This window comes from Stegodyphus dumicola, chromosome 3 (assembly GCF_044657685.1).
Source record: "Stegodyphus dumicola isolate Sdum_Otavi_A_Nest chromosome 3, ASM4465768v1".
Classification (NCBI taxonomy): Eukaryota; Metazoa; Arthropoda; class Arachnida; order Araneae; family Eresidae; genus Stegodyphus; species Stegodyphus dumicola.
In genome coordinates, this window is record NC_140770.1 from 270,556,157 (window position 1) to 270,568,804 (window position 12,648).

General features: G+C 35.0%; 1 protein-coding gene across 1 annotated transcript in view; it reads right to left on the minus strand.

Moving 5' to 3' along the window:
• LOC118203606 (endothelin-converting enzyme 1-like) overlaps window positions 1–469 on the minus strand; it is a 48,608-nt gene extending 48,139 nt beyond the window's left edge. Inside the window, exon 1 of the mRNA XM_085812299.1 lies at window positions 281–469. Within this exon, the coding sequence (XP_085668425.1) occupies window positions 281–469 (189 nt within the window). The remainder of the gene's footprint in view (window positions 1–280) is intronic.
• Window positions 470–12,648: the final 12,179 nt, after the last annotated feature.

The following is a 12,648-nucleotide window of genomic DNA, read 5'->3' on the forward strand; positions in this document are numbered from 1 at the left end:
CATGTATGGCAAAACAATACCATCATTAATTAAAGATCGAAAAATCGTGTTGATATAGCTCTGAAATACAGCCGGAGCATTGCATAGACCAAAAGGAACTATGAGAAATTGATATTAACCTTCGTGTGTTACAAATGATGTATACTTCCTGCTATCCTTGCTTACATCCACATGGAAAAACCAATTTTTAAGATCAATCGTACTAAACACATGTAATCCTTGTAACCGACCTAAAATATCTTCAATCAATGGGAATGGAAAATCTGTCCTTTACAATTACTTTATTCAATCTCCTATAATTAATATATAAACGAGGTGTTCCATCTTTCTTTTTAATGATTACAACTCGGCTACAATATTCTGAAGAACTAGGTTCTACTATTCCTTGTGCTAACCATTCAGATACTTGAGTTTCAACAATTCTTTTTTCTGAAAACGGCAACCTACGAGGCTGATGAAATAGGTTCATTATCTTTTACCGAAAGGTTCATTTCTTTGTTTGTTGTTTTAGTTTTACACGGTATATAACTCGAAACTAATTGTCGTACCTTATCTCTGAAAATATTTGGAACATCAGATTCAATATTTACTTTGGTTCCGTCACAAATGAAATCCACTAGAAGAATAAAAGAAGTATATATATATCTTTTATGCACTGAGATTTATTTCTAATCGTAACTCCATTTTCATTTAATAGAGTTTCATCCTGCATTAACACATTAAATCCTACGATGACGTCACATGGTATAACATCATTTTCCACTACACAAATGGCAACATCACACTTAGTCATGAATTTGAATATATTCTTTAAAACAGCCTAATGATTCTGCTCGTCATTTTCCAAATCCCATCAAAGTAGAATTCGAAGGACGTGATTCTTCAAAACTTAATTTATCATAAAGAGATTTTCTAAGCAATGTTGCTTGACTTCCAGTGTCTATTAATGATTTTACCTTTAAATTACCAATCATTATCATTTAGTTCAATTTCGATACAAAATTGACATTTAAAGTGGCTATTTTCGAATTTCGTTTAGAACATTCCGAAGCTTTATGACCAAAAGCTTCACATTTAAACCATTTATTCCCCTTATTTTTAAGAATGCAATTTTTAGAAATATGATTTTTCAAACCACAATTAAAACAAATTTTATTGTTACTACTTTCAATATATTTCATATCAGATTTAGCATCATTTTTCAATTTACGTTTAGTCATATTTGCGTTTTTTGAGTTAGTTTTATCGTTAAAATCATGTTTCGTTTTCATTTTATAGAAAGCGCCTTTACATTTTGCAAAATCGCTTTTCATTACTTCATACACTTTGAATTTTTCTTTAAATTCGATTAAGTCTTTACACCCGTACAGTCTAATTTTGTTTTCGTGCTTATCATTTATTCCACTTATAACATAATGTATTAAAGCAGCGTCATATATTTTCCCAAAATTACATAATTCTTTCAATTTTAAGAAATAGTCTTAAGCTGATTCATTACTTTTCATTTTCCTTTGGCTTAATAGCTCATGTAAATTAGTAGAATTTATTTCAAAAGAAAATTCGTCAAATAAGGCTTTCCTTAATTTCGGCCATGAATTGAGTTCCGGTTCTGTTCGAACAAATGTAGCTGCATTCCCGCCAAGCAATCGTTTGGTGAAGAAACAATTTTTGTAAATACGATAAATTAAACAATATACAAGTATTCTCAAAATGTTCTACCTATCGAACAACATTTTCAGTCGATTCTGCATTAAACTTTGTAATAGTAATTTCGATATCAGAATAATTAATGTTAACACTCTGAATTATATAATTTCCAGTAGTTACATTTTTACAAGCATAATCGCACTGTATAGAAGAGTCAAGGTTAATTTTCTTATCAAAAATATCGCGCTGCATTGAAAAATCATTTTCACTTCTTTTATTTATTAATACTTCTGTTTCCGATTCATCGGAGCTAGATGTTTCGGAGCCATTTATACACTGAGTACCAATAAGTATTTGGACACCTGTGATAGAAAAGAAAAACTAACTTTATTCAAAATAAATAGTTGGTAGAGCCTCCACGAGAGGTAATTACAGCGTGGACCCTCCGGGGCATACTTTCCACAAGTCTTTGTATGACAGCTAGTGGTATTTTCTTCCACTCGGCTTGGAGAAGACATAGAAGTTCCTTCACCGATTTTGCACGGGTAGTGCACCCCTGAATTCGGCGATGCAACTCGTCCCAGAGGTTCTCGATAGGGTTCAGGTCTGGAGCAGACCAGTCCATTCGATGAACTAACTCCATTGGCACCATACCAAGCCTTGGTTAACGTCGAAACATGACAACTGGCACTGTCGTCCTGAAAGTTACAGGGGTCTAACCCGTAAAACTACCACAACGTAGGAAGCACGTTTTCATCCAAAACAGTGCAGTGGGCATCGGAGTTGAGCTTACCATGAATGGGGACCAAGGGTCCCAGCCCTTACCAGGAGAAACACCCCCAGACCATAATTCCACCTCCGCCGAACTTGACTGTTGGCACAATGCATTCCGGCAGGAGACGTTCTCCAGCTAGACGCCAGACCCAGACCCTGCCATCCGAACGGTAAAGGGTGAACTTTGATTCGTAACTCCAAAGGACCAGTTCCCACTCATCTACGGTCCAATTTCGATGTGCTTTGCACTACTTTAACCGAGCAGAGCGCTTGGACTTTGTGATCAAAGGCTTATGGGCAGCAGCACGACCATGAAAACCAAGCAGATGCTCTTCCTTACAGATGGTATTCATTGAAACAATACTCCTGAATGCCTGTTGAAACTCCTCGCGGATGAGGGTTATCTGTTGGGTGCGGTTCTTCTGAATTTCTCTGGACAGCACTCGTCGGTCTCTATTTCCCAGTTTCATTGGTCAGCCGACTTGGGGCACATTCCGACAATCACCGCTCACCTTCCACTTCTTAATCACATAGGCCACTATCGATTTTGGGTACTTCAGATCTCTAGATATGTCCCTTAAGGATCGGCCACATTTGTGATACCCGATGTGGCCGATCCTTTCTCGAAATCAGGGATTATACCTTTCTCGAAATCAGAGAGCGAGGCATCTTGCATGCGACTAAAGCCGATGCTGTTTCCTACACGTTATATACTGGCAGAGTCCGTGACGTACCTCAGGACCGCAGATATCGTCATTTGCATAGGTGTCCAAATACGTATTGTTAGTCAGTGTATATATATATATATATATATATATATATATATACGTATATAATATATATATAGAGAGAGCATGATTTTATGTCACTTTTGACCGTAATTTTCAACTTCTATCTAACTTTCTAACCTAAATCCTCATGTTTTTATTTCTTTATATTAGCTCAACAGATCGCTTTGTGAAGTCAACATCTGTTGTTTATGATGATGTCAATATTTCCTTATAGGTTTAACAGATACGACTGAAACGGCAGAATACGCAAATCTGCTCTTGTGAGAAAACTATCTGTACTCTTACAAGAAGAATATGCAAAGCCATCTGTCTTTATCTAGCATTGAATGTTATTAATTTATAACTGAAAGATATGAGCGAAGTTAAGATTTAGAAATTTTTCTGTTCTTTCTCCAGAATCCTAAAAAATAAAGATGCAAGAAATATCATTCACAAATTAGATTTTCATTGCATTAAAGTATTTCTGAATGTCAATGTATGCTCATGTGCCATAGGAATCTTTCAGCAGGTCAGATAGCCATGTAGGTGTAAGGAAGTAAAAACACAAGCTACATTTGAAATTTTACTAAAAATGAGCAATGTTATTGAGAAGAAACAAAGACAATTATAACATATTTGAAATAATGTCTAGTATAAAACTAATGAAAGTGTTTACCTTCTTTAACACATAAGGGTGTGAGACAGAGATCGGATACAGAAGAGGCGTTAAAAGGCAACAGTCGAAGATTTGTGGAGGTTGGCATATAGAAATTTCTACTGGAATCTGAAAATCAAAATTCATTCATTGAATAATTACAAAAGATATATTGGTTTAATGCTTTCATACACCATAAAATACCCCTAAGACGATACCCTCAGGATTCAAGATTTTTTGGAAGTGGTAACTTGGGAATATTTCTATCAGTATACTATTCAATCATGCTTTTGGAAATGGCCTATTTCTCGACTTAGAGAGGTACATACATGAGACGCTTCGTTGAATATATATATATATATATATATATATATATATATATATATGCAAAGTTTTTTTTTCAGTTCCTTCTCTCCCAAGCATTGAATGTATTTTAAACTGTCAGACTTTCTTTAATGGTAGATGTAAATTGTTCAGAGGGTATTATTTTTAGTTTTATCAATATTTTCTAACACAGTAAGGAATTTTTGGTGCAACACGAAATGCATTGTAGTTGTAAACAATATTTAAATAACAAACTACTGCTTCAATAGCTACACTGGCAAACTACTACTACCAATAAATTTTTATATCACCTGTTTATGTACGCACTAATATACACTATTCGAATCCCGAATGTCGCTGCCCACGCATCCAACTATGAATCTAATGACGTAGCTAAATGCCTCATCTAAATTTCTGCAAGCGGTGGTTCAGCTATAATTCTATGATCAAATACTCAATCTAGTTTTAAAAGGATTTATTAAAATACTAAAATTAATCTAATCTAGAATCTAGAATCGAATCTAATGTTACATCTCATCAGCAGCGTTCTAGCTGCGTTATAACAAATTGAAAGTCAAGTTCTCACTGTAGCCATTCTGAGGCGAGAAAAGTTTGCTTCTAATCAAACCGGAACATCACCATTTTACAGAAATATGATGTAAAAATTTATTAGTGGCACATCCTCTGGCTTTGGATCTTTCTGCAAATCATTCATTACAATTGTTTAATTGGATGCAAATATAATAATGCGGAGAGTCAATCTAAGAGTTTTTATGTAGTAAATTAAAAGCGGAAGAAAAATATGATTTGGACCTGTTTTTTAATAAATTTTAATCAATTTTAGGGATTCAAACGCAGCAAATTTCATCGACAACAATATACACACTGATTCAAAGAAAACAATTTCAGCAAAATCAATTTTAAACTATAAAAATAATTTGTGTCGAGATTCAGTCTGATTCTACGCCCTGTAAATAAAAAGAAAAGGGTTTGAAAATTTTTTGTAGGGGATAATAATATATTTTGCTACTTTTGCATCAGGCTGCGGAAGATACCCTCACGGAAAATATGCGGGCAGCGGGCATCTAAACGGCCATCACGAATCCTCATGATGTTTATCCTAACGGCCATCACGAAACCATATGATGTTTAGGTGCTTTTCCATCTATTTGGGGGAATGAATTAATTTCAGGTATGCTTTATTTCGTCAATTCTTGCTTCGATTATTTACTCACGCTGAACATCTTGATATCATATTCTTTGGTCTTCTAGTAGTTTAAATGAAGAGAATATTTTACAGTAACCTGTTTTCAGGCTTCAGGTGCTTCAAAACTAAAATCTATTATTTTGACGCTCTCTACTGTTTTTACATCTTATTTTACACCGATTTGTCAGAAACTCAACTTCCTACAAGGTTGCCACTCAAACAGGAGAATGAAATTCCCTGACTTTTCCGGGTGTGTTTAAAAGAAATTCCAGGCTGTCTGCGTAGTGCGCGTTGGCTGTGTTGAGGGTAAGTTAATTATCGCACCACTTTAAAACACAAAAATTTTCCAGTTACAAAGGTATAATCCTTGCAGCAATGGCGCAAGAGAATTATTTAAATTTAATTTAACTTTGCTATTTTCTTGTAAAACAATATATTTAATATAATATATAAAGATATGTAATATTATGAAAAGAAAAGATATATACTATATTTCTTTAAAAATCTTTAGTGTTTTTAATTAGATATATCATGATTTAATTAATCAGCTAAAAAGTAAAAAGATGACATTTTTAAGAACTGCATCTGTTGCTTTTAATTGGTTTAAATTGTACATCAGAAATAGGGAGATTAAATTTGAAAAATAAATTTGTAACATTTTCTCAGATAGCATCCGACTCGAATGAAAAGTGAAACAATGCAAAATCGCGTTTCGAGGCTAATGGCCGATTTGGGCTTTTGTCTTAATCTACAGAAAAATTGCTGTTATTTATCATCGCTTTTTCTCTTGTGTCTTTTGGGTTAATCAGTGGTAGTATTAGAGGTAACATTGCTAGTGTTGTCGTTGCAGGGACGTGGGTGTTTGCGTGTGATTTTGAGGATAACGATTTAGTTGTTTCCTTACTTTAAAATACTGAATATTTCAAGCATATTAAAATGCATAATCTTTTATAAAACAAAACTGTATGAAAGAAGAGTGAATCTACCTTATTCTACAATAATTACGTGTTTTTACAAAAGAAATAAAGGCAACTTTTTTCTCTTCCAATGGCGCGCTCTAGTCGTTTATAGGTGGTTGCCATTACTAAGGCTGGAAGCGGTGGTCTCTGTTATGGAGGTACCGTATAGGTGGACTACCGCTACCTTTTGTGCAGAAACAAACAAATTACATCAGTCTCCATAATTCGAATCCAGGCCCTTCGCTTACGGCAGTAAGAGTCACTGTTTTCTCGTCTGGGCGGCTATAAAGATAGCATAGTTATTTGTAATTTCCTATTATCTGGATAAGCGGTAGTCTACTTCGATAACTGACGTTCCGAATAGATTTTTAACGAAAAGATGATGATTTATTAAATTTTAATTACCCTCTGTCCTGCTCAAAATGAAACTGTTATTCGAAATATTGAAGCAATTTTTATAGAGAGTGAATGAAAATTAAAAATTAGGCTAATTATAAAATATGTATATTCAATTATAAAGAGCAGATTAAATATTAGTGAATGTAAGTGGATTGATTAGACAGGAAATTTTGAATCAAATTAAGATATTTTGATTAGCATATTACAACCATAGATGACGCTGATTTTCCACACACAGACGCTTTGCATCTGCTTTCTCATATTACACGGCTTATATTATTATTTTTTCAATTACTGTGAAGGAAGAAAAATCGGAATATTTCATTAAGGTTGAAGAAAGAATTTTCAAAAGACTCTGTAAATAAGTTTAAACCGCTTTAACGATTACAATCAAATCACATATAATGTCATGTTTCATAACTGTGAGGTATGCGATTTAGAATACTTAATTTTTTTTTCTCAAATATTATTAACTTCAATGTAAATTACATTGAAGAATAATAATTGTTGTCGTTTCTTTATTACGTCTTTAAACATGAATATTGTGGTCAATTTTACTGAACAGAAGAACATTACCTTTAAACAGAAGAATAGGCAGCATTCTTCTAAATGCATATAGATGCTTTTCCTCTAGAACCAACTTCAGTAGAAGATTAAATTATATCTAACTTTAAGTTTTTCTTTCAGGAACATCAGTTTTTACTTCCTTGTAAGACGTCAAGGAAGTAATATAATTGCGAAAAATTTCATGTTTCATATTTAAACGACAATACTGATTTTGACCGCTATCGAATGAAATTTAACTATGTTTTTGCGTGACATCTCTACATAAGGACAAAATAAAGGACTCTTTTTCCCCAAATGAATTATAAAATTGATTTAAAATAGATTCAAATGAGATTTTTCGTGGCGTCTGTACTTATTAATTTTTTGGGGTTTAAAAAAGATTTAATTATATTATTCTTATGTTCCGTTTAAATTGTTTAATACCTTTAGTTAATCTGCATGAAATAGTTATGGAACTGTCAACAATTTAAAAGTTGTTTAAGTGAGTTCTAAGCCTAATTGTTTTTTTTTTTTTTACCGTAGTAGCCATATTTGTTTCCTTTTGAATCTTGGCAGAAAAAGTCTTTCTCATCTTCAGTGTCCTTTTGCTGAATGGGACGAAAAGGAAACTTTTAATTTTGCCCACCAGAAAATCTGCTTTCTTGCTGGCTGGCATAATTGCTGGTTTTTGCGTAGAAACTGTTGATCAAATTTTTAAAAATTTAATTTTTTATATTGTGTTTTATGTTTTTCTATATCATTCAATTTTTAATGAAACTACTTGAGTCTTTATGTATTTTTGTCTTCCCGCAAAGCGAAAACTGAATTAATTGAATGAGAAATATAGCTCTAATAAAATAAAAAAAAATACGTTTGAATTAAATTCAAAAAATGCGTATAATTTAATATTCCGTACAAGGAAGTCGTGTGTGGTACAAATCAGATTTTTTAATAGTCAATTAATATTATTAATTTTTATACCTCTCATTGACTCCAGATACTGCCCGATGGATTTTATGAAAAGCACGATATCATACGGCATGTTATCCCACGTTTCTCATTCGTTAGTTACGAGTAAAAGTTTTAGACAGAGGGTTTTGAAGTAGAATGACAGATATCAGTATGCGTTTAGCAACACGAACAAGCAGCTTGGGATTAGCGTTGTTATCCAAAGATTACTTTGAATTCGCAGTTCAGTACTAAATACACAAAAGTTCAATTTATTACTTTATGTCATGATTACCGCTCAACCGGATAGTGATTAGCGATTCGGCTAATCATTGTCGGAGAAGGCGTCGATGTTTGTGAATAAATAGTGTCTATACGGCCTGGGGACAATCAACAGGCGGCCAGCTAAAATTCTCTCGAGAGATTGTGGTAGGGGTAGACTGGTTGGAGACCCCTGGATACGTTCCCCTTGATGCGATTCCTTAAAACTGGGGACAGATCTGAGCTAAAGTCGCTCTGTCACCTATATGGCGTTCAAGACTGATGCTAACGACAGGCGCATTTGACTCCTTGCCACAATGATTGTCATGGGCTTTTCTGTACTTTGTCAAGCAAACGAGATTGGTAACAGCAACAACATATCTATCAAGTACACATTATTCAAGTGGTGCATCACTACACAGACTCAAGAATTGTAATTCAGTATCTTGAATGGTACTAATAATGAAATGCTTGAGTTAGATTATTTAAAATTAACATTAATATATTTATAATAGTAATTTTTAATTTGATATGTAGTTTATACTTACCTGTCAACACCAACAGTCTACAAAGAACGTCCTTTATAATGTCCATTACGCTGTTGTTTATTATTACCTGTTTGTAATTATGACTACTAGGAAAATAATTTCGATCTTTATTTCAAGTTCCAAAACTAAAAGAACTAAAAGGTATTGAATGGTTTTGTCAGAATGCGACCAAATACAGATACTGCTGCATACACTATACGAACTCCATCTAATAGCTAGAAAGTGAAAGGAAAATGCCTTTCATGAGTTAATGAAAATTTGTTCTTCTGCTGTGCCAATGCGTATATGCCAGATACACGTTTAAATAAACAGGGCAGGATTCAGTTTCATTATTAACTTTAATGTGAGAAGACTGCTGTTGACAGAACACATGTGTAGAAATTTACATATTGCTCGTAAAGTTGTTGTGCATTGTTCGTACAAATGCTGCTTATGTCATTATGAGGAAATTTGACATTCAGCAGATGTGTCGACTGCACCAAAAAAAAGGGGTCATGTACAAGTAAAATGAATTTTTACCGCAGAGGAAGGCGCAGTACAAAAAAGAAATGGCAGTTTTATTTTTTCCGCATTAAGTTATTTATTGCTATATACGCATTGTCTATTCAATGAAAGATTGATTTTGAATGGCATCTTTCCATCCGTCCATATGTTTCAGGTTAATGAAAGGTTGATGAAACATATTTCGGATACAAAACGATATTCAGTTGACTGCCTTGACTTTTGAGGGTGAAAAGTTACGTGTCGCTAAAATAAACGAGCACCTTCTGAAATTAATAACAGATTTGACGCGTGTGTACTTTAAGTTGAAATAGTTCTATAGAAAGATGAAATTTTATGGATTATCATCCAAAATATAATAGCATGGGAAACAAGAAGTGTGACGAAAATATTTAAGTGGATAACTTCTTTTACCTTGAGGTCTGTAAGCACACTTTATAAAATGGCTGAATAATTTAATGTCTAAGGAAATACATAAATTAATCCAAATGACAATTTAATTTGAACATTTTGCAGATTGTGAGATTGGACCACAGTAACATGAATATTTAAGAAAATTATCACAATAAACAAAAATAAAAAAATCTCTTACATCTTTATAACGTTTACATCGGAGGCCTCCTCTGTGCTTTCTTCATGAAACCAATTCTATCAGCCAGCCTGCAGCGCCATCTATCGGTCGTGAAAGATGACATCTCGCACATATGACAAAGTAATAAAAAGTACAATTCGGAAATTATTAAAACTCCTTACCCCCCCCTGTGAGAACGAAGAAATCAGTGTTTTGCGTAGGTGTCGAGACTGGTAGTAGTTCCACATGTCTGATTAAGGAAAGAACGAAACATAGGATGTATGTTGGGAGTGTGTGGGTCCATGTGCTTTCTCGCATTTCAAAGACTTACCTGAATTTATGATGTTTTGCGTATATGAACAACTCTGTTGTCAGTCGTTCAGTGGTGTAGCGATTTGAGAACAGTCAGATTTTTATTTTGGGTAGCGTAAATAAAATATTTATTTAACTGAAGGATATGTGCTAAATTACACAAATTGAATTTTAAGGTAAGTTCAACTGCTTATCATAACAAAGTAGTTTGCTTAGCAAAGTTTTTCGTTTACAATAGGAAACGATAATCACTTGAGTTCAAACAGAGGTAGCGGAGAAAAAGTCCGGCTACGCTTCTTTGAGGGTTTCTTTTTCCGCTCTTGACAGAGCTTAGTAGCGACTCGGGACGAGCCGTAAAATACACAAGAGAGAAAGGGGCTCTCTAAAGCTTACTAGCGACTCGGGAAGAGCCGTAAAATACAAGAGAGAGGCTCTCTCTTCTCTACGCAACGACTGCGAATACTTCAGACTAAAAAACCTCTCTAATTATTTTCACTCACTGTTTTTATGTCCAGGTTTTCTGGGCGTGTCTTGTGCGTCTGCTGCAGTGATTAGCTAAACGTCTTTTTCGGAGCATCTCTCCATTGGTTAACAGGCGCTGATTTGTTCTCAGATACTGTCTTGACAGCCTGAGAAACTGAAATTTTCCTTGGGAAAATTCATAACGTCTTTTTGGGAGGTCTATCTAAATTATTTCGAGAAACAGGCAGTTGGCGACAGTCTATCGCATACACACAATGGACACTCCACAACCCGTGAGAACTTGTATGAAAGTTTTCTCCTTCGTAAAAACAATATGCTTTCCGCACTTTGTTGGGGGTCACGTTCGACCTCAAGAATTCGTAAGTGTCATCAGGGTGGTCATCTGGCGCCCATTTGAAGTCTCCTTTTCCCAGACTTCGTGGGAGTCCGTGGGAAAATAGCTGACGACGTTACAGTGGGCGACATACCGGGATAAACGGGCTTGTGAAGAGAGGAGTCCGTTGGGGTTCCGGTCTTGCCTGGCATAGACTAATGATGCTGCACAACTCATCCCTTGGGATCGACTGGTAGAAATTTCCGGAACCGACCATTTTTGGAAGGAGACCCGGGGTTCTTCCAGATCACTGGCTGGACTTGTGTCCTGACAGCTTCGGTTCCTTGGGTAAATAATCAGTCTTCATGGTGACTAGAACCATCGTTTATACGGCGCGAGAATTGAATTGTGGGCGCGAGATTGGCAGGGACCGTACTGGTACTGTCGTGTCCGTTGCCTTGGATGTGGGGACGCTCTCATGTAGATATGAAGGGCTGTACGGGGGACTGCCTCCCCGCTCAGTCCTCGGTGATGGATGGTGGCTATGAATATGAGAAGTCCGCTCGGGCTGATCGGTGGGTGTGGCTCCCCTCCGTACAGTCTTTGAGTGTGGAGAACTATTAACATCTTAAGGCAGCTCAAAGAAGCAAGCCGGGAAATGGATGCTCTTGGTGTTTATGTGATTTAATGCGCGATGAAGAATTGTTGATTTTCTTGTGCGTTGTCGACAAGCCTTGAATATAAGAAGTACAATAGGCTCTGATACTTCAGAGATGTAGCGATGGCTGTTGAATGTGCTTTCAATGCACTTTAAGTGAGCATAGGAGTAAAATTCTTTATCATCTCGAAATATAACTCCATATAACGAATTTGTATAGCGATACTTAAAGAAAAGTCATGATGTCAGTCATCGCGATGCCGCCAGTATCCTCGGATCATTTCGTAGTAAGTAGTAGAGTCGTGAATTGGCTTGAAATTCGTTTGTCAATATCTGACATTCAAATTGACAGGCTTGCGAAATACAGTCAACGGTTATAGCAAGAATGAATTTTTCGTTTTCTCCAGACATAAACTCTATCGAACATTCATCGAAAGAAATGAAGACGAAAATAAATATAATTCTACCCAAAGGCTGAATTAAAAATGATATCGATGAAAAATAACATTTTTACACAAAGAACTTAATGCAAAATAAAATAAAATATCTATAAAACTAGAGTTGTTGCAATTGGACACCTGATTAAATAATTTATTGCCAACATTCGTTTATTTAATATTGTCCGCATGTTTTAGCGACTGACTACTCATGTGAGTTTAAAATTTTTACTGCGAAAGAAACAAATCATTTATTAAGATTTAATAATTATATAAACTGCAGTTTTGAAATCTTTATGTTACCGAAGATGAGCAACATGAAATGGATATACACA